Source organism: Vipera ursinii, assembly GCF_947247035.1.
Source record: "Vipera ursinii genome assembly, chromosome: Z".
Classification (NCBI taxonomy): Eukaryota; Metazoa; Chordata; class Lepidosauria; order Squamata; family Viperidae; genus Vipera; species Vipera ursinii.
The window spans coordinates 13005106-13031943 of NC_139517.1; the positions used below are offsets into that span (position 1 = coordinate 13005106).

Here is a 26838-nt window from a genome sequence, read left to right on the forward strand (position 1 = left end):
TCCTATTTATGACGGTTTCAGTGTCACAGGGTCATGTGATCCCCTTTTGTGACCTTCTGACAAGCAAAGTTTAATGGGGAAGCCTGATTCACTAAATAACTCTGTTACTGTCTTAACAAATGCAGTGGTTCACTTAACAATCATGGCAAGAAAGATTGTATAATGGGGCAAAACTCACTTAAAAGTTGTTCTCACTTACCAACAGAAATTTTGAGCTCAGTTGTGGTCATAAGACTACCTGCATTCATATTTGTGAATAATTTGAAATGTATCTGTACATTTAACAAGAAATAACCACAAGATTGAAATAGAGGTTTGACTCATAACCCCTCTGTTCCATAGGGAAGATAGCTGTATATATCCCAGTTCTATACGATAAGCAAAACAAAAAAAAAAACTAACCCCAGTTTGTACAAACGTCCAGATCCACTTTCCATAAACTGGCACCCAGAATGACCACGATCCTTAGACAACATATTATGATGGATGGGGAAGAATGGTCCAGATTATATTGGGATGATGGCATCCCCTACTCACCCAAGTAGGCCCCTTCCATCTCTTTCCGGACTGAGGGAGTTGTGATGAATCTTTCGCCGGCAAAATCCTTCTGCTGCTCCAGAATGCCCCCAGCCCAGTTGTCAGCACCCACAGCGCCAAGAATCACCTGATCCTGCAGACCAAAAGATCTTGTTTTACAAAGGCAGATCACCAGGAAGCAGAGATGGCAACCTTATAATGTGCTCATCCGGAAGTGTTCTCAGCCTTGATTTGCCCTTAAAAACAAATGTTTTAGGGATGAGGAATCCCTACCAGTGTTTCTCAACCTTGTCAATTTTAAGATGTGTGGACTTCAATTCCCAGAATTCCCCAGCCAGCAAGATCTGGTCATGTGATCAAAATTCAGGCACTTGGCAACTGGCATGTATTAACGACAGTTACAGTGTCTTGAGTCACATGATCACCATTTTGAACTGTGGTTGTTAAGTTGAGCTTAAACACTGTGGCAAAAAAGGTCATAAAATCAGGGAAAACTAATTTAACAACCATCTTGCTTAGCAATGGAAATTCTGGTTGAGGTCATAAGTCAAGGACTACTGGTAAAAAAAATTTTTTGCGGGGGGGTGATGGGGCCTTTCCAATCCTTCAACCTCACCTTGGATATATCCGCGCTGAATCCACTGGATGACAATTCCAGATGGAAGGATCTGCTGTCACTGGTACCTAACATGAAGAAAGATGGGGAACAATATTTCATTTTGGGGGGGCAAATTTCACAAGGGGTGAGAAATTAATAGTGCTGTAATATATAAATCGGTAGTAATTACTAATTAATGTTAATATTAATCAGAATTCAACTGGTGAGGATAATATGTATATGTATATGTATGTATATGTATGTGTGTCTATATATTATATATATATATATATGTGTGTGTGTGTGTGTATGTGTGTGTGTGTGTATGTATGTATGTATGTATGTTAGGGTTTTTTAATGCACTTTTTAAATACCTTGTATGTTTTGTGGGGTTTTTTATCTTTATTTGGAAGGGAAAAAATGAAGTTTTGTATTCGTATTTTGCATTTTAATTTTTTTTTAATAAAATAAAAATAGAACATGAAGAAAAATCGGAGGGAGGGATGGCAGAGGCATTTGCACAAACCCTTGCTCCTTCCCATCCCATAAAACATGGGATCTGAGTAAGAAAAAACATATATGGGGTATTGGTTGCACATGTCCACATAGACAAATCCAATTTAGTGATTTGATGTCCTATATCGCCAATCCAGTGGTGGGATTCAGCCAGTTTGCGCCAGTTCAGCGGAACCAGTAGCTAATTTTTGGTTGCCCAGGCCCAGAATGGACTTCCGGAAGTGGCATCCACACAGAGAACCGATTGTTCACATCTTTGAATCCCACCACTGGGCCAATCCCATATACAGATACAGAAAATGACCAGGTGGGAGGGGGTTCTGAATGCATTAATCTCTCACTGTGCTACACCAGCCAAGGTATTTGTGGAATGAATGAAAGGATGGGGACTAGGCCAGAGGCTCTGATGTCATAAAAGACAGAACATTTATCAATTATTTTTTCAAGGTCACTGATAAAATCCTTGGAAAATCTGCCTACCAAGAACTATCTTAGAAGCTCCAGACATGTTGGCAAAGCATGTGAATTGGAAGGCTGTAATGCAGGGCTCTCCAAACCTGGCAACTCTAAGACTTGTGAACTTCAACTCCCATCTAGTTGAGGAATTCTGAGAGTTGAAGTCCACAACTCTTAAAGTTGCCAAGTTTGGAGACCTCTGCATTACAGCCTTCCAATACATGTGCTAGTTGAGGAATTCTGGGAGTTCAAGTCCACAACCCTTAAAGTTGCCAAGTTTGGAGACTCCTGCTCTAGTGGCACAGGAAGAGCGGCACCATCCAGATCCATGGAGGACATCTTCCCAGATTCACAAACTATTATTGCCAGTAGAAATATAGTCTACTCTAAACACTTCTGGAAAGCATCAATACGAGGAAGGCGGTAAGTATACAGCTCTACAGAATGTCCCCATTTGTCAGGTTTTTTTAATATAAAATTTGAAATGCAATTACAACTCTGTTTTAAAAACAGACTGAGGTAGCATTTTTCCCTCAACCTCTCCATGGAGACACCCGGTGGGCCCGACTCACCTTCAATGGCAAAGATATTAGACTGGAGATCATTGAAACTGTCTTTGAGCTGATCAAAGCTGGCAAGAATTTTAACAAATTGACTTGTGGGTTCTGAGGCAATCAGTTTGAGATTCTTTTGGGACTCAGGTTCATTAAGGTGATTCCCAATCTGGAGAGACAAGGAAGGAATTATTAAGATAATATTTTGCATTTCTACAGTCAGTCTTTAAAAACGTTGAACTGCAGAAAAAGGAAAGAACAATAAGGAAGTGGGAGGCAGTAAAGAATGAACTTACAACAGTAAATGAACTTACAACAGTTCATTTAATGACCATTTGAAGCTACAACAGCACTGAAAAGGTGACTTATGATCATTTTTCACACTTATGACCGTTGCAGCCTCCCCATGGTCCTATGATTTATATTTGGATGCTTGACAACTGGTTCATATTTATGGTGGCGGTTGCAATGTCCCGGGGTCAGGTAATCCTCTTTTGCGACCTTCTGGCAAGCAAAATCCATGGGGAAGCCAAATTCATTTAACAACCGTGTTACTAATTTAACAACTGCAATGATTCACTTAACAATTGTGGCAAGAAAAGTCGTAAAATGGGGCAAAACTCACCTAACGAATTTCTCACTTAGCAACACAAATTCTGGGCTCAGTTGTGGTGGTATGTCAAGGACTACCTGTACGTGAACATTTGTTACATATGGGTAGTCCTCGACTTACAACCATTTGTTCGAAGTTACAACAGCACTGAAAAAAGGGACATGTAGTGATCCTTGCATTTATGACTGCCCCAGTATCTCCAGGTCACATGATCAAAATTTGGGCACTTGGCAACTGGGATGTATTCGCAATGGTTGTAGCATCCCGGATCATGTGATTCCCAGCCAGCTTCCCAGAAGCAAAATTAATGGAAGAAGCCATTAATTACCAAACATAGGAAAACAGTTCACAAAATCAGGCACAGTTCACTTAATTTGCTTAGCTGGTCCCCACTGTTGTTATAAATCGAGGACTATATGCAGACAGGTATAGAATTACCATAACTTTTATTAATGCCTGAAAAAAATCTGATCTTATTAATTAAAATACATTTCTTCACTTTTCTCCTTGTAAACTACTTTTTTACATATTAACCATTAACATCACATATAAGGTAGATCACTTCAACACTCTTGGCGGTTCTGTCCATTAGCCAGATGGACAACACCTCTGGATACTTTACCCCAATGATTAGGCGCAAAATGTTCTTTTTCTTGACAGCTTCTATATGTCCCCTGTCCCTGTCTGAGGCGTCCCCATCCGTGATAATGACAATCACTTTGTTTGCTTCTTTTCGGGTGCCACGTTCGGGAATGAAGACTTCATTTCTGCCACCAGCAAACACAGGAATTATTATCTAAACCAGTGTTTCTCAAACTTGACAACTGGGTGTTGTAGTCCACACATTTTGCAATTGACCGGTTTGAGAAACCCGGATCTAAACCAAGGAAAATGAGGAGTGCACTTTAAATATTGGGACCTGAAGGCACATGTGTAACTTCAAATATGCATTTGGCCTCTAGCAGCCTTGCCATAATTTGATCCTTCAGGCTAAAATTATACTCACACAACCAAGGCTGTCTGCTGGGGTGAACTGAGGTTAAGGCTACTATTTATGGAAGGTATCTAATTTGGAAAGCTGTATCGGCTGAAAGCTAATACAGGTGGTCCTTGACTTACAACCAGGGCTTTTTTTCTCATAGAACACTCAGAACGGCGTTCCGGCACCTTTTTTGGATGGAACCTTGTAGGGTAGGCAAGGCAGGTTGTATGACATGTGTGAGTTCCGGCACCTTTTTCTTTTACAAAAAAGGCACTGCTTACAACTATGTGTTTAGTGACCATTCAAAGTTACAACAGCACTGAAAAAAGTGAGTTATGACCTTTTTTCACACTATTGACTGTTGCAGCATCCCTAAGATCACGTAATCAAAATTTGGATGCTTGGCAACCGGCAACCATTTCATCCTGGTGGGAATATCGGAACTAGGAATGCCACTCCAGCTTCCCACGAATCCAACCAGAGATTGGAAACCTTATTGTACTACAATAAACCAGCTTTGAGCAACGTGCCAGAGTGCATTAGACAAAATGTAATTTCAAGTTGTGTTTAAAAACCTCCAGTTCCTCCAATTTAATGCACATTCCATATCTGGATGTCCTGCTTGATTAATCACTAGGTTTCTATGCAATTGTGATCTAAATCTAGACACAATATCTTAAATCGCCAACTTGATCGGATCTCTTCTCAAGTTGCCCTTCCCCACCGAACCTCCTGCCACCAAAAAGAAAGCTACTTACGCCACAAATTTGATAGCTTTGAAGGTGTTTGTTATTTGCTCGGCATGTACTACATTGGCCAAGAGTTCTTCAGGATTTGGATTACTGGTATAGTCGTTAAAATCAAATTCGAGTTTGGCATCTTCTGAAAACTGCACGGCAGCAAACTGGAAGGGTGGAAAGAGAAAGAGGCTGGGGTTAATGGAACGGCTGGAAAGGCCTTTTGCAAAATACAGCAGGTCTCTCATGGCCAAAGTGGTCGAATGAAAGGGTGCTGTTGACAATCATTAATCTTAATCTGGAGTCAACACAGAATCTTGAAAACCATAATTTCCCAGCCCCGATTATAATTAAGTCAGTCTGGCAGAATCGTTTTGAATGATTTTCTTGTCAACATCTCATAAGTTGCCCTTTATGAAATCAGAGTCAGCAGACCCACTTTCTGCCTGTGGATCCACAATTACAACAGTGCAGCAGAAATGGGGAAGTCCGACCTCAGGTGCCTTCCTTCCTTCCTTCCTTCCTTCCTTCCTTCCTTCCTTCCTTCCTTCCTTCCTTCCTTCCTTCCTTCCATCCCTTCCATCCCTTCCATCCCTTCCTCCCTCCTACAGTATTGTATGAATTCATAGAAGAGGCAAATTAATGTTTTTAATGGTTATGTCCTCTGATATACTAAGTCAGCCTAACCATTTCCAGGCAGGAATAAAGATATACTCTTCGAAGGAAGGAAGGAAGGAAGGAAGGAAGGAAGGAAGGAAGGAAGGAAGGAAGGAAGGAAGGAAATTTCTCCATGGCAAGTACGTGGTACTCAGTAAGTAGACCTTACATGTACAGAACTATTCCACAATTCTTTCATGACGTCAATCATGAACTCCTTGATATTCATGAACTCAGATGTTTTCATGCTTGCCGAACCGTCAAAAAGAAACACCAGGTCCACTTTTCCTTTCAGGCACTCTGTGGGATGAAAGAAAAGAAAGAACAACTCAGGTGAAAAAAGGGCAGTTGGGATTTCCAGGCTGTGAGGAACTTCCTGTTGACGCTGGGCCCAAAATTAGATAGACCTCCAGATAAGGACATATGTGAAGCTGAACAGAAACTAAACTGGATTCAATTAAATATTCTTCAAGTGTGTAATAATGCCTTTCCTCTGTCATATTAACTATTACAATTAAAATATTAATAATAACGACTCTCCTTACTTTGATATCCCGTTGTTATGTTCCTGGGGTTTTGCAGTTTGGTGTTAAACAGGTAGCAGATTCCACTTACATAAAGATTTTTGTCACAGTGTTGTTCAACGCCTGGCCCACACGCCTGCAGAGAGAAAGTTTTACTGTTCCTATTGTCATCAAGAAAATGAAGGAAACTGGAGACAAAGTAGTGCAGAGGTTAGTGGCCATATTAAAAGCAAAAGGGATGTTGGGAATCTTGAAAAAGGGATCCAGAAGAGCAATGAAGATCCTCAGTCCAGGATGAGCCACTCCTATGACCTAAAATGTATTTCCTTAAATTGGTATCTTTTAGAGATTTTTTTTTGAGATTGTAAACCCAGGAGAGATTCTGAAGACCCAACCCCTCTAGATGTTGACAAGGTGGAGAAGTCTAAGCTAAATTAAATGAAATAGTCCACCTTTGGCCCTGAGCAGAATGCTGATATAATGCATAGAACAGATCTTCTCAGGTGCGACCCTCCCTTATCTCTAGAACTCAGAAATATGCTTGGCTTTCTAATTCTTGGTTCTCTGGAAGCTTCTGAACATTTTTCATTTTGGAAACAATTTTGATTGTTCCAAAGCTTAGTGAGATTAGAGCAGCCATCAGATGTTATATTTGTTTATGTTGATTTTGGGGAGTACTTGGTGTTCTCTAAGCCAGGGCTTTTCAACCTTTTCACCCATTGTACCACTTTTAGGATATGACAATATCCGAGTACCACCAGTCGCCTAGCAAGGTGTCGAAAACTTGATGACCAAAAAAAAAGGAAAAAGGAAAAAAGTGATGAAGTACAGGTAGTCCTCGACTTACAACAGTTCGCTTAGTGACTGTTCGAAGTTACAATAGCACTGAAAAAAGTGCCCTCCAAGCCACAGCCGAGCAAGACACTTGCCTGCCCACCTGGCAGCGCTCTTCCTCCTGTCCGAGGTTTTTACTTCCCCCCGCCCCTCTGCTGGATGGTTGCAGCAGGTTTTGGTCACTTCACATGACCTTGGGACACTGTGACCATCATAAACATGAATAGAGTTGCCAAGCATCTGAATGTAAATCACAAGACCCTGGGATGCTGCAACATTCCAGCTTCCGCTGAGCCCTGACAGCCCCGAAGAAGCGCTGATCCTGGGGCTTCCGCTGAGCTCTGACAGCCCTGCAGTTCCAGCCGTCTCTCGCTCAGGCTTGTGCGGTTCAGCTCAATCCCCTCCCCCGCTACCACTTTCCTAGGATGGCCGCGTACCACCTGCCAGGTGCCAGTGTACCACAGGTGGTACCCGTACCACTGGTTGAAAAGCCCTGTTCTAAGCTTGCTTTCCTTCCCACAGACCTTTCATCACCAGGCTGAAAGAACATCATCAATGCAGGGAGGACTAGAGTTGGCTCTTTATAGGTGGTATCTTGTCCTCTAAACCTTGACAGGGGTGTTCTTCTCTAATTGGCTTTGCGGTAGGCATCATCTCTTCTTTGATTATTCTTGTTCATTTGGTGCTTCCCTTAATAGGTGTGGAATGAAACAGGATGTCCATGGAGATTCCCAATCATCCAGGTCCTGCTTGCCCCAAAGGTGCTTTTTCAAGAGGCAACTGGACTTTCTGTGTTTTTTCTTTGAAGATGTTTTGCTTCTCATCCAAGAAGCTTCTTCAGTTCTGAGTCAGAACTGAGTGAAAACTGAAGAGGCTCCTTGAATGAGAAGCAAAATGTCTTCTAGGAAAAACAAAGAAAGTCCAGTTGCCTCTTGAAGACAGGACCTTTGGGACAATGAAGAAGGATGTGAACCTGCTAAAGAATCCCAAAGAAACACCTATAGGTTTTTCTCTGATATTTGTGGATGAGGCTTGGTCTAAGTCTAAGACGTCGACGTTTCTCATTTGAAACTGTGGTTGAACACGTCACTCATGTGACGTGTTGTGCAATGAAGGAGTTTTTATCGCGTCTCCTGACTGTCAGTTGATGTTTGTGCGTGTATTCTCTCAATTCTGTGAGAGAGATCTCGGAGTCTTAGTAGACAATCACTTCAATATGAGCCAGCCGTGTGCTGCAGCTGCCAAAAAAGCCAACACAGTGCTAGGCTGCATTAACAGAGGGATAGAATCAAGATCGCGTGAAGTACTAATACCACTTTACAATGCTTTGGTAAGGCTACACCTGGAATACTGCATCCAGTTTTGGTCACCACGATGTAAAAAAGATGTCGAGATTCTAGAAAGGGTACAGAGGAGAGCAACAAAGATGATTAGGGGGCTGGAGGCTAAAACATATAGGGAACGGTTGCTGGAATTGGGTATGTCTAGTTTAATGAAGAGAAGGGTGAGGGGTGACATGATAGCAGTGTTCCAATATCTCAGGGGCCGCCACAAAGAAGAGGGAGTCAAGCTATTCTCCAAAGCACCTGAAGGCAGGACAAGAAGCAACGGATGGAAACTAGTCAAGGAGAGAAGCAACCTAGAACTAAGGAGAAACTTCCTGACAGTTAGAACAATTAACCAGTGGAACAACCTGCCTCCAGAGGTGGTGAATGCTCCAACACTGGAGGTTTTTAAGAAGACTGGACAGCCATTTGCCTGAAATGGTATAGGGTTTCCTGCCTGAGCAGGGGGTTGGACTAGATGACCTCCAAGGTCCCTTCCAACTTTATATTATTATTATTATTATTATTATTATTATTATTATTATTATTATTATTATTATTATTATTATTATTATTAATTTTCTACCTAGTGGTTTTCGCTGTCCTTCCACTTGTAGATGACTCCTGTTATATCTTCCTTGGCTGTGGGCCTTTGGGTTGCTTAGGATAGTCTGGATAGATTTTGTTGGTTTATGGGCTATCGTGATGCCTAGGGTTATACGGTGGAAACTTCAAAGAGATATTTTTCATATAGGGTAGATGTATTCCTTTCACGGTTAGGAATTTGGGTAGTTATTGGATGCATGGATAAAACTTTTTGATGGTTATAAGGATATGGTCTACTTTTTGGAATTCTGGATTATTGCGGCGTTTTCGCTTGGCAGTGGAGAGATTTTACATAGCTTCTCTTATGTGCTATTGGGCTGTTGCTGTGCTACTTGAGCACTTGCTCAATGTGAGTTTTGCAGCACATTTGGGTTCCTTGTTTTCCATGGTTTTCCTTATATGTGCAGGAAGACTCGTTTCTTCTTGCTCTCTCTGTTCTGAATCTGATTCCATGAAAGCAATTACTGGTGGTTTTATCTTTTTTGATAATGAGGAATGTGCTAGCTAGTCACATAACTGAGATTGTGGATATGGGATTGGATTGGATAGATCATATTCCTGATTGTGTCTGTAAGATTATTGTTTCCAAATATTCCATCACTGGTTTTTGCTATGAATCCTGAAATGGGCGATCCTCTGGATATTCCTTTGCTTTCTTTGTATGTCTGTAGCTTATGAGAGACAGAGGACAGTAAACTTCAAAATTCTGCATGTTTCAAAGTTTGTGTTTTCTGATAATGAATAGAATAGAATAGAATAGAATAGAATAGAATAGAATAGAATAGAGAAGAGAAGAGAAGAGAAGAGAAGAGAAGAGAAGAGAAGAGAAGAGAAGAGAAGAGAAGAGAAGAGAAGAGAAGAGAAGAGAAGAATTTTTTGTTGGCTAAGGGTGATTGGACACACAAGGAATTTGTCTCCTATGCATAAAGTAAGCTCTCAGTGTATACACATACAATAACAAAGTGATAGATCAGAGATCATAAATCATAGTTACAATCATTAATCTTAATGTTACAATCATAGTTACAATCATTAATCATAAAGTACAAACAAGAAGTGATAAATCATAAGATATCAATAAATCATATCATAACCATAAGATACATGAGGCTTAATGGGTGTCCTACTAGGTTTCAGATTGAACATTTAGGGGAGACTGTCATTTGAGATTCTTTACTACTCAGAATAATTTGTCTTTCATAATACACGAACTAATTAACCACCAATAATTCCCAGCACAAGTTTGATCAAAATATATGGAAGCTGAGTAAATACTTATCTGCAAGAAATTTTGCCTGCATTGTAATTCACGTTCACTTAAATACAGCTTTTCTTCAGGGATGAGAAGCAATTTTAAAGATCTATCTCTGCCTGTCAGAAAGCAGCTTAAACCCCTGCCCAACTTTATCCTCCCGTCCAGAGCCAACTCACAATCATTTTATTTCCCTGCATATTGCTTGCCAGGGTCATGCCGAGATGGGGTATTGGAGAATTCTCTGCAAAAAGAGAGTGAGAGAAAGAGATTGATTGGTTAATGCTGGAGGAGTTATTACCTAAATTTCCTCCTTATGGCTAGTCCTTGACTTATGACCACAACTGGAAACAGAACTTTCATTGCTAAGCCAGGTGGTTTTAAGTGAGTCACACCTGATTTGTGTGTGTGTGGTGTGTGCTATAGTTATTAAGTGGATCACCCCATTTGTTAAGTGAACTACATGGTTGTTAAGCAAATTTGGCTTCCCTCATTGTGTTTGCTTGCTGGAAGCCAGCTGGCAATCACATAATCCGGGCACACTGCAACCGTCACAAATATATGCTGATTGTCAAGCATCCCAATTTTGATCACATGACCCCAAGGATGCTGCGACGATTATAAATGACAGGACAGGTTGTAAATCGAGGACTATCTGTATCCATAGATATTAATCCTTTAGGTCAGTTTCAGAATATTTCACCCAGCCTCTGATCATAGGTTGACTCAGCCTTCCATCCTTCCGAAGTAGGTAAAATGAGGACCCAGATTGTTGGGGGCAATTAAGCTGACTTTGTAATAATGCCTCTTGGGGTGTGTGTGTGTGAAATCCCTAATAAGCAGGCATATACATAGAATGAAGGCTACTACTAAGCTTGTAAGCCGCCCTGAGTCTTCGGAGAAGGGCGGGATATACGGTAAATGGAATTAAAATAAAAATAAATAAAATAAAATACCCTTCTCTTCTCCTGCTTTCCTCACAGGTGCACAGAGGCATCCTACAATCATGGCTTGTAGGTCTTAGCACTTAGCAATAGCACTTAGACTTATCTACCTCCTTCACAGTGCTTTACAGCCCTCTCTAAGCGGTTTTACAGAGTCAGCCTATTGCCCCCAACAATCTGGGTCCTCATTTTACCCACCTCAGAAGCATGGAAAGCCGAGTTAACCTTGAGCCCTTCAGGATTGAACTGCTGGCAGTCAACAGAGTCAGCCTGCAATACCGCATCCTAACCACTGCGCCACCCTGGCATCTCCACTGAAGGGATTTTATTATGCATAAGCTTGATGTTAGTAATATTGATATTAGCAGGGCTTTTTTTCTCATAGAATTCTCAGAACGGAATTCCGGCACCTTTTTTGGCTGGAACCTTGTAGGGTAGGCAAAGCAGGTTGTATAACGTGTGAGTTCCGGCATCTTTTTCTTTTAAAAAAAAGCACTGGATATTAGTAGTGATACTTTGTAATCATCTTTGTTTATGTGCAAGCAGCTTTGTAGATGCTTTATATTGGGAAATTAGTTATATAAAAGCAAATGTTTCATGCTTTAAAGGTAAAGGTAAAGGTTCCCCCGCACATGCGTGCTAGTCGTTTCTGACTCTAGGGGCCGGTGCTCATCTCCGTTTCAAAGCCGAAGAGCCAGCGCTTGTCCGAGGACGTCTCCGTGGTCATGTGGCCGGCATCACTAGACGCCAGAGGCGCATGGAACGCTGTTACCTTCCCACTGTAGTGGTCCCTATTTTTCTACTTGCTTTCAAACTGCTAGGTTGGCAGAAGCTGGGACAAGTAACAGGCACTCACTCTGTTACGCGGCACTTGGGATTCGACCCACCAAACTGCCGACCTTCTGATCGACAAGCTCAGCGTCCTAACCCACTGAGCCACCGCGTCCCTTCGTCATGCTTTAGGTACAGGTAATTGCTTACGTGAAAAGAGCATGGTAAGGGGAGGGGGGGAAAGGAGTTATGGTGGAACCTGGGTTGTTGTGTATGAGTCATCATCTAGGAATTATTTTTCTGTACCTTTTGGTTCCTAGTACCAAGACCAGATCTCTTTGTTCTGGAAAGGTATAAAAGGTGGAAGACATCTTTCCTGGTTGTTGCCTTCATCTCTCTACCAGCCACGAAGAGAGACGTGGCCACCCAACTCTTATTTTGATCAAAATAAAAGTGGTTTGCTTGCTGAAACCTCGGCTCAGGAGTTTGTTTTGGCTCTTTTCAATTCCTGAGTAATGCCGGGGCAATTGTGAGGCTAAGTGTAAAACCTTACACCACCTTTCAGAAAATCATGACCGTTCTTTGCCATTGTACCCTTCAAGGGGCCTTTTACTCACAGCCACGAAGAATTTAAAAATCCTTCATTTTACCCTCAAATGGAATGTCCTTGCAGTCTTGGCTCTTCAAATCACATTGGTACACTTTGCCTGTGGAGTTCTGCTCCCCGGGAGCGCCCACAATGACTCTGGAAGAGAATAAATAGAGGAGGTGGGATAATATCGATAGGCCATTTGTCGCAGGGCCATTCCTGTAAAAATGCAAGGCGAGGTCAGTGGGGGAAGCCAGAGTCCCTTAACAGCCGTATTACTAATTTAACAACCCGCGGTGATTCAGTTAACACCTGTGGGGGGAAAAGGTCGCAAAATGGCGCAAAACTGTCTCGTTTAGCCACAGAAAATTTGGGCTCAGTTTTGGTCGTAACTCGAGGACTACCTGTGTGAGACGGAGGAAGGGAATCAGCACTTCTTTAAGCCTCGGCTCTACTTGATGGAAACTGGTGCTTTGTGACCAGTGCTTTTTTTGTATAAGAAAAAGGTGCCGGAACTCACACATGTCATATAACCAGCCTTGCCTACCCTACAAGGCTCCATCAAAAAAAGGTGCCAGAACTCCGTACTGAGCGTCCTATGAGGAAAAAAAGCCCTGTTTGTGACAATGTCCTTCAATGGGGAAGTTGCACCATCTGAATTCCTGCCAATCGACTTGCTCTGAAGGGGAAGCCTTCCCTGAAAATAATAGGTATCCATTTTGCTTCCTTCCCTATTGCACTACTAGTTTTTACTCTCACTTCCTCAAAACTAGGGTGGTAGAAGGTAGGAAATACAAAAACAAAAAGGGAAGCTGGTTGAAAATAACCACTTTCCTCCTAGTTACAAATAAATACAGAATAAACATGCCCTGAAACTGAACAGGGTTCTAACTCAGAGCCAGGCAAAACAACAAGCATGAATATGGCGTCCGATTTACAGCCAACTAACTTGGAGCCAGCTAGTGCTTGTAGGCCATCTGAATGGGGCAAATCCATTTCCATCGAAATCTCATTCAAACAATGTAGTTTGGACAAGTTACTAACAGTAGCTCAGGTAGTCCTCAATTTAGCTAAAGGTAAAGGTTCCCCCGCACATGCGTGCTAGTCGTTTCCGACTCTAGGGGCCGGTGCTCATCTCTGTTTCAAAGCCGAAGAGCCAGCGTTTGTCTGAGGACGTCTCCGTGGTCATGTGGCCGGGCATGACTAGACACCAGAGGCGCACGGAACGCTGTTACCTTCCCACCGTAGTGGTCCCTATTTTTCTACTTGCATTTTTACGTGCTTTCGAACTGCTAGGTTGGCAGAAGCTGGGACGAGTAACAGGCGCTCACTCTGTTACGCGGCACTCGGGATTCGACCCGCCAAACTGCCGACCTTCTGATCGACAAGCTCAGCGTCCTAACCCACTGAGCCACCGCGTCCCTTAGTCCTCCATTAACAAGAGCCCAAAGTTTATGTTGCTAATCACGACAGTTGTTAAGTGGCTTTGCTGCATTGTAAGCAACTCTATGACTTTCTTATCTTCAACCATCTCTGCTTCTGAGGTGGAGCTTTCTCACCCCCTGCAATTAACGCTCTACCTATGTTGTCTTTCCTCTCCTATTCTTAGTGTTAATGTTACAAACACAGCTCAGTGAGAATCTCTCTTCTTTGCCAGATGAGTCTAACAGCTGTTAAAGCATTAAAAAGTTGACTAGCAAAAAAAGGATGCCAATTCTACTTCCCCCACCTCACCCCAATAATTAGTGGAACCCCAACCACAAAGAATAATCCAATAGGTGAATTTCCCCCCCATACCAAAAAAAACCTGGTAGTCCTCAACTTACGACCATTAGGACCGGAAAATTCTTTAAGTGGTGTGGTTGTTAAGTGAGGTGTCACATGACAACACCCAATGTTATAACTGGGTTTTTTTGGCCTGGTCATTAAGCAAGACGTCACGTGACCACGACTTGCAACTTTCTGCTGGCTTCCCCATTGATTTTGCTGGTTGGAAAGCAGCGGGGAAGGCTGCAAAGGGCAGTAACGTGACTCTCGTACGCTACAAGCATCGTAAACATCTGACAGTTTGTCAATCCCCCAAATCATGATCTGGTAACTGCAGGTAGTCCTCGACTTACGACCACAATTGAGCCCAACAGTTCTGTTGCTAAGCGAGACATTTGTTAAGTGAGTTTTGCTCCATTTTACAACTTTCCTTGCCACAGCAGGTGTTAAGTGAGTAACAAGGTTGTTAAGTGAATCTGGCTTCCCCATTGACTTTGGCTTGTCAGAAGGTCACAATAAGGGGATCACATGACTCGGGGACAATAAAACTGTCACAAATATGAGTCAGTTGACAAGCATCTGGATTCTGATCACAGGACCCGTGGGGATGCTGAAAGTGTGAAAAACAGTCATAAGTCACTTTTTTCAGCACCGTTGTAACTTTGAATGGTCACTAAATGAACTGTTGTAAGTCGAGGACTACTTGTACAGGGACTCTCTAACCATCATAAGTGCAAGGACTATTTGTAAGTCACTTTTCTCAGCACCATTGCAAATTCGAACGGTCACTAAACCAACGGTCATAAGTTGAGGACTGCGGTATATCGAATGTGGGAACAAGGCTGGCGGGGCCTACCTTGCTGCAGAGCCTTTCCCAAGTTGCAGGACCTGATAGCCAAAGTGCTTGCTGTGGTTTGATAAGAAGACAATCGCTGGAGAAGGATCGATGTTGTAGCCCAACGATCGCAAGGGGCCTGTAAAAAGAAGAGGGGGCATCTTTATTTATAGGTACAGTAGGGAAAGAAGAATAAATACAGTACAGGCAGGCAGTCCTTGACTTACGACCATAATGGAGCCTACTCATCACAGCTGTAAGTCAGGACACTCATAAATCCGATTTTACAAACTTTTTTGCATTGATCATTAAGCAAATGGCGTAGTGATTAAATGAACCTATGGTTCTCTGTGGCAGGCGGTTTTTGTAGAAAGCTGGAAGTAACTGCTGGTTTTTGTCAAAACCATCATCAAGATCCTGCAACTGCAGGATCCTGCAAATGACTGTAAATGTGGCCTGGTTGACGAAAAAGAGGCTACAAAGTTGTTTGCTTTTTTAAAAAAAACATATTAAATATTATTATTGGCATCTCAATGTACAGGGTTCTTATTTAGAAAATTTCCTGGCCTGCTGGTTTAGCCTTTCTTATGAATGTTGAGCAGAGAATAAATTGATTTTAAAAAAAAACTTAAATCACATTTGCTTTTTTCTGAAAAAAAGAATAAACATGGGCTTCCTGCAGTGAATACTAAAGAAAGGCACCTATTAATTTCAGAATCTGTTCAAGCATACGTCGTCTGAAAGGATAACTCAATGTGGGTGGTATTTATTTAAAACAGATACCAGAATTCTCATTAAATCATCAAAAAGGGATTTCCCTTTGTGTTATTTTTAAGGGAGCGTGGAAAATCACTGACCTCATTGGCCCAATTGTGGCGAAAGAAATGCTGATCTAAGTGCAATGATATGCTCTGTCACTATGAAAAGCAACTTTAAAACTTTAAACTACGCGACCTAACAAAAATATACTATCTTATCTGTCAAAACAGAAGAAAATCCCCCAAGGATTCAGATCTTCCTACACTACCATTTTTGTTCTCCAAGGACTCAGAGCCACGAGTGTCCTTTCACTAAGACCAAAGTTGAATTCATGGATGGCACATAAGATCACTCACTCTGCCCCTTGGTAATCAAAAGTTGAGTGTCAAAATCAGCATCCAGCTGTCCTTCTAGCCTCCTGCCCATTCATGGTCTGTTTCATTTGGCCATCACAATCAAAGTGATACAGGAGGATCTGGACAGACTTGAGCACTGGGCGCTATCTAACAAAATGAAATTCAATGGTGAAAAAAGTAAGGTTCAATACAGAGAAGAGAAACAAATATGATCAGGGGACTGGAGGCTAAAACATACAGGGAACGGTTGCTGGAATTGGGTATGTCTAGTTTAACGAAGAGAAGGGTGAGGGGTGACATGATAGCAGTGTTCCAATATCTCAGGGGCTGCCCCAAAGAAGAGGGAGTCAAGCTATTCTCCAAAGCACCTGAAAGCAGGACAAGAAGCAACGGATGGAAACTAGTCAAGGAGAGAAGCAACCTAGAACTAAGGAGAAACTTCCTGACAGTTAGAACAATTAACCAGTGGAACAACCTGCCTCCAGAGGTGGTGAATGTTCCAACACTGGAGGTTTTTAAGAAGAGACTGGACAGCCATTTATCTGAAATGGTACAGGGTTTCCTGCCTGAGCAGGGGTTTGGACTAGATGATCTCCAAGGTCCCTTCCAACATTATTATTATTATTATTATTATTATTATTATTATTATTATTATTATTATTATTATTATTATTATTATTATTATATTTAGGCAAGAAAAACCAAATGCACAGGTATAGTATAGGGGGTACCTTGCTCAATAGTAGTAACTGTGAGAGTGATCTCGGAGTCCTAGTGGACAATCACTTAAATATGAGCCAGCAGTGTGCTGCAGCTGCCGAAAAAGCCAACACAGTGCTAGGCTGCATTAACAGAGGGATAGAATCAAGATCACATGAAGTATTAATACCACTTTACAATGCCTTGGTAAGGCCACACTTGGAATACTGCATCCAGTTTTGGTCACCACGATGTAAAAAAGATGTTGAGACTCTAGAAAGGGTACAGAGAAGAACAACAAAGATGATTAGTGGACTGGAGGCTAAAACATACAAGGAATGGCTGCTGGAATTGGGTATGTCTAGTTTAATGAAGAGAAGGATGAGGGGTGACATGATAGCAGGGTTTCAATATCTCAGGAGCTGCCACAAAGAAGAGGGAGTCAAGCTATTCTCCAAAGCACCTGGAAGCAGGACAAGAAGTAATGGATGGAAACTAGTCAAGGAGAGAAGCAACCTAGAACTAAGGAGAAACTTCCTGACAGTTAGAATAATTAACCAGTGGAACAACCTGCCTCCAGAAGTGGTGAATGTTCCAACACTGGAAGTTTTTAAGAAAAGACTGGACAGCCAGTTGTCTGAAATGGTATAGGGTTTCCTGCCTGAGCAGGGGGTTGGACTAGAAGACCTCCAAGGTCCCTTCCAACTTTATTATTATTATTATTATTATTATTATTATTATTATTATTATTATTGTTGTTGTTGTTGTTGTTGTTGTTGTTGTTATTATTATTGTTGTTGTTATTATTATTATTATTATTATTATTATTATTATTATTATTATTATTATTATTATTAAAATTAAGCTGAAAAGCTGACCAGGTTCCATTCTTCCACTTAATTTATTAAAGCACGAAAATATTGTAGCTCTGTGTGGAAAGAAGAGAGAGCCCAAAAGCCAGGAGGCAGCACAAAGTAGGAACATCTACCAAGGAGAAAATGATCTACCACCAGGTCTGCAGGAAAACTGAAGTCAAGGTGTTACCATTGAATCCCAAATGAAACGGACGGCTTATCCAGGTTTTGGGAAATGGTGGGTTATGAAGGATCATCAAGTTCTTCTCTGTCAACTGATCAGCAAGGTTGAGGATGTATGTGTCATGGTTCCGATAAATGAGACAGTTCAAAACATTGACAGTATGGTGTATTCCTCAACTTATGACTGCAATTAAGCCCAAAATTTCTGTTGCCAAGCAAGACAACTATTAAGTGAGTTTTGCCCATATTATGTCCTTTCTTGCCACAGTTGTTAAGTGAATCACTCATGTTAGTAACACGATAGTTAAGTGAATCTGGCTTCCCCATTGAGTTTGCTTCTGAGGAGGTTGCAAAGTTGATCACATGACCCTGAGACTGCCTACAGATTGCCTACACAGATTTTTTTTACTGTATGGACAAATATAATGGAGATATGGGACTCATTTTCACAAAATACGGTAGGTTAAAAACATGATAGTTCCATAAATGTATTAGCAATACAGGTAGTCTTCAACTCACAACATTTTGTTTGAAGTTACAACAGCATTGAAAAAAAGAGAGACTTATGACAGTTTTTCACACTTACAACCACTGCAGCATCCCCATGGTCATGTGATCAAAATTCAGACACTCGGCAACTGACTCATTTTTATGACAATGTCCTGGGGTCACGTGATCACCTTCTGCGACTTTCTGTCCTCAAGCAGAAAGCCAGATCCACCTAACAACCATGTTACTCACTTAACATATGCTGGGATTCACTTACCTGCTTGTCAGAAGCTTGCAAAAGATGATCATGTGGCTCCAGGACACTGTAACCATTTAAATATGAGCCCGTTGGCAAGCATCTGAGTTTTGATCACATGACCAACTGCTGTAAGTCAAGGACTACCTCTAGTTTGTTTGCCAATAAACAGACCTATGTACTGCACTTTAACCGATCCTTGGGGAATAGACCTTAAAAAGAGCTTGGTTTGAGGGTTTGGGAAGTTCTGGTGCTGGCCTAGATAGAGAATGGATTTAGCAACTTCATAACCATCCGAGTCCGTCACACCACCAAGTCTGTTTCAAGAGGCCATTCATGGTTTTGGACTGGAGGCTAAAACATTATAGGAACGGTTGCTGGAATTGGGTATGTCTACTTTAATGAAGAGAAGGATGAGGGGGGGGGCATGATAGTGGTTTTCTAATATCTCAGGGGTTGCCACAAAGAAGAGGGAGTCAAGCTATTCTCCAAAGTGCCCAAAGGCAGAACAAGAAGCAACGGATGGAAACTAATCAAGGAGAGAAGCAACCTAGAACTAAGGAGAAATTTCCTGACAGTTAGAACAATTAATCAGTGGAACAACCTGCCTCCAGAAGCTGTGAATGCTCCCACACTGGAAGTTTTAAAGAAGAGACTGGACAGCCATTTGTCTGAAATGGTATAGGGTTTCCTGCCTGAGCAGAGGGTTGGACTAGATGACCTCCAAGGTCCCTTCCAACTTTATTATTATTACTACTACTGTTATTGTTGTTGTTGTTGTTGTTGTTATTGTTATTAAGCTCTTAAGAAAAAGTGCTGGAGCTCCAGTTCTGCATGAAAACCTTACAAGCAGATGTCTGAGTTGTCACACAGGAAGAGGCTTTCTTTGATCCTATCTCTCCATTTTGCACCCACAAAAGGAAAGCAACACCTACAGTCATTCACAGCAAAAAGTGCAGCTATTACTGTGTTGTGTGGGTTCTGAGGAGATTTCAGACATCCTTCCCTTCTGGGAACTGAAATAAAAAAAATATAGTTCAGATTCAACTCTTCCGCCGTAAGCATTTTCTTAAATTTATCATTGATAGTAAACAAATAAACAGGTCAAGAAAGCTCTGCCTGGTATGAACACAACTTGAAAGCCAAAGGCTAGTCCTTGTTTGTCTACTATATTCAGGGCTACACACATCTGTTGCAATTATACATATTCTTCCAATAAAGGGATGCATTTGCATGTCAAGCTAGGAAGGGTGCAAGGAAGAGCAACAAAGATGATAAGGGGACTGGACAATAAAACATATGAAGAACGGTTGCAGGCATTGGGTATATCTAGTCTAATGAAGAGAAGGACGAGGGATGACAGGATAGCAGTGTTCCAGTATCTCAGGGGCTGCCACAAAGAAGAGGGAGTCAAGCTGTTCTCCAAAGCACCCGAAGGCTGGACAAGAAGCAACAGATAGAAACTAATCAAGGAGAGAAGCAACCTAGAACTAAGGAGAAACTTCCTGACAGTGAGAACAATTTATCCTTGGAACAACTTGCCTGCAGAAGTGGTGGGCGCTCTAACACTGGAGGTTTTTAAAAAGAGATTGGACAACTATTTGTCTGAAATGATATTCTTGCTTGAGAAGGGGATTGGACTAGAAGACTTCCCTTCCAACTCTGTTATTCTGTATTCTATTCTGTATAGGTCGCTGCAAAGAGTCGGCCAGCCTACACACACTGCCTTCTCTTTTCTTTTCATGACTGTTCATGACCCAGATTTCAAGCTTACTGGAGGCCACAGGTATCATGCAAATGCAGACTGGTTTCCATTGGCATTTTGCAGAATCTGTTTCCAAAATCTTATTTTCCACTAATCAATGATGTTCACTGCTGCAGTTGATATGATGCAAATGATCTTGGAGGAGGAGGAGGAGGAGGAAGAAGAGGAAGAGGAAGAGGAGGAAGAGGAGGAGGAGGAAGAAGAAGAAGGAGAAGAAGAAGAAGAAGAAGAAGAAGAAGAAGAAGAAGAAGAAGAAGAAGAAGAAGAAGAAGAAGAAGAAGAAGAAGAAGAAGAAGAAGAAGATTATGATATCCATTCAGTTATGTCTAACTCTTGGTGCTTCTATGGGCCAGGTCTCTCCAAATCTTCTTACTCTTGCTCTACTTCTTTGAGTTTTTCTATGCTCTGGCAGGTGTTAGCTTTGATGGTATCCAGCAACCATGTTCGTTGATGGCCTGGTTTCCTTTTACTGCTAATTCTTCCAAACATAATTGCTTTCAATAACGGCGAATATCTGTAGCTCGGGTGTAGGATGAGGGTGAAGGTTCGTTCTCTGAGCTTGTGGGTTGGTTTCTGAATGTTTCCTTATCAGCCTAGATAACGTCCCCTAAACTCTGCTGAAGATGTTACCTAGCCTGGTAACAAAACATTCAGAAACCAGATTGAAGCTCCGAGATTGAACCTTCATCCTCGTAATTGTTTTCTGCAGGGAATTCCCCCGTATAACATGGCCAAAATAATTGAGACGCAGTTTCATGATTTTTTTTCTTCTAGTGACATGTCTGGTAAGCCACTAGCTCTGGTTAATGTGCCATGCCCAAGTAGCCCTGCCCATGTACAGGTAGCCCTTGACTTACAACCATTTGTTTAGTGACCATTCACGCAATCTGGGCGTCCTCCTAGATTCACGACTCAGTTTTGAAGATCATATTGGAGTCGTAGCTAGGGGGGCATTTGCCCAGATTCGCCGAATATACCAATTGCGCCCCTTTCTGGACCGAGATGCCCTACGTACAGTCACCCACGCACTCGTTACCTCCCGTATAGACTACTGCAATGCTCTCTACATGGGGCTGCCCTTGAAAACCACCCGGAGGCTTCAGCTGGTGCAGAATGCGGCTGCACGGGTAGTGATGGGAGCTCCCCGATACTCCCATATAACCATGAGCTGCATTGGTTACCGGTTGCCCTCTGGGTGAGATTTAAGGTGCTGGTACTTACCTTTAAAGCCCTACATGGCTTAGGCCCGGGATACTTGCAGGACCATCTGCTGCTGGGAACGAATTCCCATCGCCCAGTACGCTCACACAGAGAAGACCTCCTCAGGGTACCATCAGCTAGGCAATGTCGACTGGCGACCCCCAGGGGGAGGGCCTTCTCTGTGGGAGCGCCAGTCCTATGGAATCAGCTCCCCCCTGAGCTTCGGATGGCCCAAAATCTCCAGTCCTTTTGCCACAGCCTCAAAACACTCCTTTTCCACCTGGCTGACCTGGACTGACAGGCATTTTAATTATGTTTACAATTTTTAATTTATTTTTAATTTTTAATTTAAATTTATTGCACAGATGACTTTAATTTTAACTTTATCTTAATTTCTGTACTTATTACCGTATGTTATTGTTGTTAGCTGCCCTGAGTCCTTCGGGAGATAGGGCGGGATATAAGTCCCATTAATAAATAAATAAATAAATTCAATGGCACTGAGAAAAGTGACTTATGACCGTTTTTCAGTTGACTATTGCAGCATCGCCAGGGTCACGAGATCAAAATTCAGACGCTTGGCAACTGGCATGTATCTATGACGGTTGCGGTGTTCCGGGGTCATGTGATCATCACCTTTTTTGACCTTCTGACCAGCAAAGTCAATGAGGAAGCTAGATTTACTTCACAACCTTGTTACTAACTTAACAGCAGTGGTTTACTTAACAAGCGTGTCAAGAAAGGTATGGTAAGGTTTCTGGGTTTAAGGTGAATAGTAATAAGACTAAGATATTATCTAAGAATATATCTATGAGTGAAAGGGAAATGTTAATTAAACTAACAGGTTTTGAAATAGTAAAAAAGGTTAAGTATTTAGGAGTGTATATTGCAGCTTCAAATGTAAAATTATATAAGAATAACTATGAAACATTACGGTTGAAGGTACAAAGGGATTTAAATAATTGGAAAAAATTACAATTATCTTTATTGGAAAGAATCGCAGTTGTTAAAATGAATGTTCTGCCAAAGTTTCTCTTTTTGTTTCAAATGATACCTATATTGAAAAAGGATGCCAACCTTGATGAATGGCAGAAGGGTATTAATAAATTTATTTGGGCGGGGAAACAGTATGTATGTGTATGTATGTGTAAACGATGTCAGAGTAGTAATGCTTGATAAATGTTGTGGAGTGACGTAAACATTATGTGAATGCAGCTAATGCCTCTTCCTTAGGGCTAAGTTGTAACACCAGCCAGCCACCTAGGATGAGTTTTCACAGACTGTGAGTCAATTCAAGCCCAGATATCTATATTAGGAATTCATGGCGAAGTAGATCTCGGAAAGAAATTAGTTTAGCTCACATTTGAAAGCCAAGTCATCCAACTTTGCATTTTCAAACAAATACACAAGCTGAAATATAGTACCCATTGGGAATGGACGCTTGCTAATGAAAATTCAATTACTGCAATGTTATACTAGGAAGAATTGTTTGCAAAACTGTATATATATTTGGAAAAATTGAAAACAAAGTGCCTTTGCCTCCATGCTCTTACACTTTCACAAAGTCAATAAGATGTAGCTTTTTACTCTGCTTTCTGGATTTGGTATTACTGTATATCGTATCTTGTTTCTCCTAGCTGGGGGAATGTGAGTTGTACTATTGGAGCTTGGGATATTACGGACTGTATCTATTTATGATTTTTTCTTTTATCCAGCTGTTGTATCAGGTATGTCTGCGGTTTAGCATTATGACTACAGTGATGTAGAAACCCAAGAAGTAAATTAATTAAAATATGCATCAAATTATGTACAAACTTCAATGGGAACTTTAACAGAAAACACCCAGGTTGGATTGACTGAGGCTGATGTACTCTCATCAACAAGTGATGCAGGAAAACACAAACTTATATCACAGAAAGAGAGAGAGAGAGAAAACACACACACACACACACAGAGAGAGAGAGAGAGAGAGAGAGAGAGAGAGAGAGAGAGAGAGAGAGAGAGAGAAATAGGAAATGTAGAAAATCTTCAATTGTACTTATCATGCATTCTGTTGGTGGCCACTGTCTGTACCAGGCCTGCAAACAGAAGTGCTGAAAAATTATCCAAAATTAGCTACCTAGATCACGACTCTGAACCCTGAAGCTTTTACTTCTCAAGTTCTTAGCAGCACAACCTATTTAGAAATTACTTCTAACACTTCCCAACACAGCAGACATTCTTCTGGAACTGGCTGCTTACCATATTGAGTTTTGATGAATGTAAATATACAATTTAAATAACATTTTATTGATTTGGGGTTGGTCTGCAAACACCACCCATAAGCAATATTTCTCAACCTTGGCAACTTAAAGAAGAACAGACTTCCACCCCCAGAATTCCCCAGGCAGCACTACCCATCTATTCTATAGGGCATGATTGCTTGCTAATCCCGGCCCTGAACCATTGTAATTTTATTGAATGAAGAGCATTTAAATCACAAGATGTCTTTAGCAAACCATAATGCTTGCATTCATTCACACTATCTACTCAGGTCAGATCATACCACACCCTGATTTAGCATCTTGTGTGTCTCCATTGATGTTAACCTAACTGTAAGGCCTGGAGGAACATTGTCCATAGGGTCGCGATGGGTCGGACATGCCTTCGCAGCTAACAACAACAACATTAGCTTGCTCAGCACCATTGTACTTATAAACTATTTTATTTTGGCTTAGGTGTCTTGTTTTGTTTTTTAGTTAGTCTGATGAGCTCACCTACGTCTTGGCCAAAGAAAAGCACACAGAAAAGACAGCCTGGAAATATTTTAATCAAATGACAGGCCTAATTTTCTGTCTCTTGACGCTGAAAGAGCAACTACTATAGCTGCTACTTCTGTGCTTCTCCATACACTAAAACCAGGCAGTGCAGACTAAAAGAGGAAGGATCCTTTCCCACGTTGATGTGTGATCAAAAGTGCCGTGCCCTGGGAGTTAACGAAAGTGAAATAGTTTAATAAAACGGAAGACACGCCTGGAGCAAGAAGAAGATTTCGGATCAGTGTTTCTCAACCATGGCAATTTAAGATGTGTAGACTACAACTCCCAGAATTCCCCAGCCAGCATAGTGGAAATGAATGGAATTTCCAGATTGGGGGATTTTTCATCTGGCTTTAGAACCATGCATCATGTACAGTAATTCATGTACAGAAGCAGCCAATGCTAAAGTTTGCTGCTAACTCTTCTATTTTGGCCACTGACTTAATCAGCATAAAATTATCAGAAGGAAGCTTTTTTCATGGTTTTTTAATAAGCATCAAGGCGTACTGATCAGTCTGCGGCTTAAGGGCCAGTCAAAGCATCCTGTTGTGCAAAAATCAAGCCCGCAACAAGTATCGTTTTCTCCACTGTTTTTTCAATTTCCAGTTTTCTGTCAATTTTCCCCCCCTACCTTTCCCTTTAATACCCTTCAACTCAATATTGGTCAACTGGAGGCTAAAACATATAAAGAACGGTTGCAGGAATTGGGTATGTCTAGTCTGGTGAAAAACAGGGACGCGGTGGCTCAGTGGGTTAGGACGCTGAGCTTGTCGATCAGAAGGTCGGCAGTTTGGCGGGTCGAATCCCGAGTGCCGCGTAACAGAGTGAGCGCCTGTTACTCGTCCCAGCTTCTGCCAACCTAGAAGTTCGAAAGCACGTAAAAATGCAAGTAGAAAAATAGGGACCGCTACGGTGGGAAGGTAACAGCGTTCCGTGCGCCTTTGGCGTCTAGTCATGCCGGCCACATGACCACGGAGACGTCCTCGGACAAGCGCTGGCTCTTCGGCTTTGAAACGGAGATGAGCACCGGCCTCTAGAGTCGGAAACGACTAGCATGCATGTGCAGGGAACCTTTACCTTTACCTTAGTCTGGTGAAAAGAAGGACTATGGGGCAACATGCTAGCAATATTTCAATATCTGGGGAGCTGCCACAAAGAAGAGGGGGATCAAGCTATTCTCCAAAGCCCCTGAAGGCAGGACAAGAAGCAACAGATGGAAACTAATCAAGGTGGGAAGCAACCTAGAACTAAGGAGAAATTTCCTAACAGTTAGAGCAATTAATCAGTGAAATGACTTGCCTCCAGAAGTTGTGGGTGCTCCAACACTGGAGGCTTTTAAGAAGACACTGCACAACCGTCTGTTTGAAATGAAACAGAGTTTTCTGCTTGAGCAGGAACTTGGACTAGAAGACCAACTGGGTCCAACTCTGTTATTCTGTTAATTTCTTTCAGTTCTCAGTTTTCTGTCAATTTCTTTCCATTTCCAGTCAATTCCCAATTGTCTACCTAGTCAGGCTGATTCCAGATATAACTCCGATAGGGAGGGAAGTGACAGAAGACCCATTATTTGCCTCTCGTTGTTCTTCATTTAGACAGAAAAATGACACACTCAATGGTGCCCATAGAGCTGATTGGGGAACTAGGCATCCCTCAAAAAACAAGGGCGCACTGGGGGCTCTTGGCAAGGCACACTGGGACATACATACATTCATGGATGCTCCCTCCTGTGCATTTTCTTTCCCCTCCCCAAGCCCCCAGTGACGGTTGTCTCTTTCCCAGTATTTTACTGTATTCCTATTCAGATTTAGCCTCTCTCTCCCTCTCCCTCCCCCCCCATTTTTTCTCTCTCCCTTTCTTATTCTCTGTGTTTCTCTCCTTCCACGCCACATAAGCAGTAGTGCAAAATTCTGTAATTTCTCTATTTCCTTCAACTTAAGATAAAACGTGGTGCCTGGAAGATCAATACTGTTGCAATCAAATGCAGAAGCATTCTTTCTCTCAAGGGTCTCTAGAAAGAGAAGAGGAAGAGGAAGGGACCAGATTACACCTCAGATATATTTCTAAAAAAAATATCTGGGGTCTTCTAAGTTTTCTAGACTTGAAGTAGCAGCAGTAGCCCTGCTGAGATTAAGCCCACTGCAGTCAGGACTATAGGGACGCGGTGGCTCAGTGGGTTAGGACGCTGAGCTTGTCGATCAGAAGGTCGGCAGTTTGGCGGGTCGAATCCCGAGTGCTGCGTAGCAGAGTGAGCGCCTGTTACTCGTCCCAGCTTCTGCCAACCTAGCAGTTTGAAAGCACGTAAAAATGCAAGTAGAAAAATAGGGACCACTACGGTGGGACGGTAACAGTGTTCCGTGCGCCTTTGGCGTCCAGTCATGCTGG

At 41.9% G+C, this 26838-nt stretch overlaps 1 protein-coding gene across 3 annotated transcripts in view; it reads right to left on the reverse strand.

Moving 5' to 3' along the window:
* Positions 1-26838, reverse strand: part of ITGAL (integrin subunit alpha L) — a 77268-nt gene that overhangs the window by 30303 nt on the left and 20127 nt on the right. The window contains exons 1-11 of one of the 3 annotated variants that reach the window (XM_083378069.1): positions 16213-16413; positions 15119-15236; positions 12557-12651; positions 10371-10435; positions 6196-6310; positions 5820-5950; positions 5015-5160; positions 3897-4041; positions 2680-2830; positions 1154-1221; positions 538-670 (exon numbers count right to left, since the gene is read on the reverse strand). In XM_083378069.1, the coding sequence (XP_083234195.1) occupies positions 538-670; positions 1154-1221; positions 2680-2830; positions 3897-4041; positions 5015-5160; positions 5820-5950; positions 6196-6310; positions 10371-10435; positions 12557-12651; positions 15119-15236; positions 16213-16282 (1237 nt within the window). In that variant the 5' untranslated portion in view covers positions 16283-16413. Of the gene's footprint in view, positions 1-537; positions 671-1153; positions 1222-2679; positions 2831-3896; positions 4042-5014; positions 5161-5819; positions 5951-6195; positions 6311-9456; positions 9596-10370; positions 10436-12556; positions 12652-15118; positions 15237-16212; positions 16414-26838 lie in introns of those variants that run through there. The other 2 variants (XM_083378070.1, XM_083378071.1) reach the window with 2 other exon arrangements.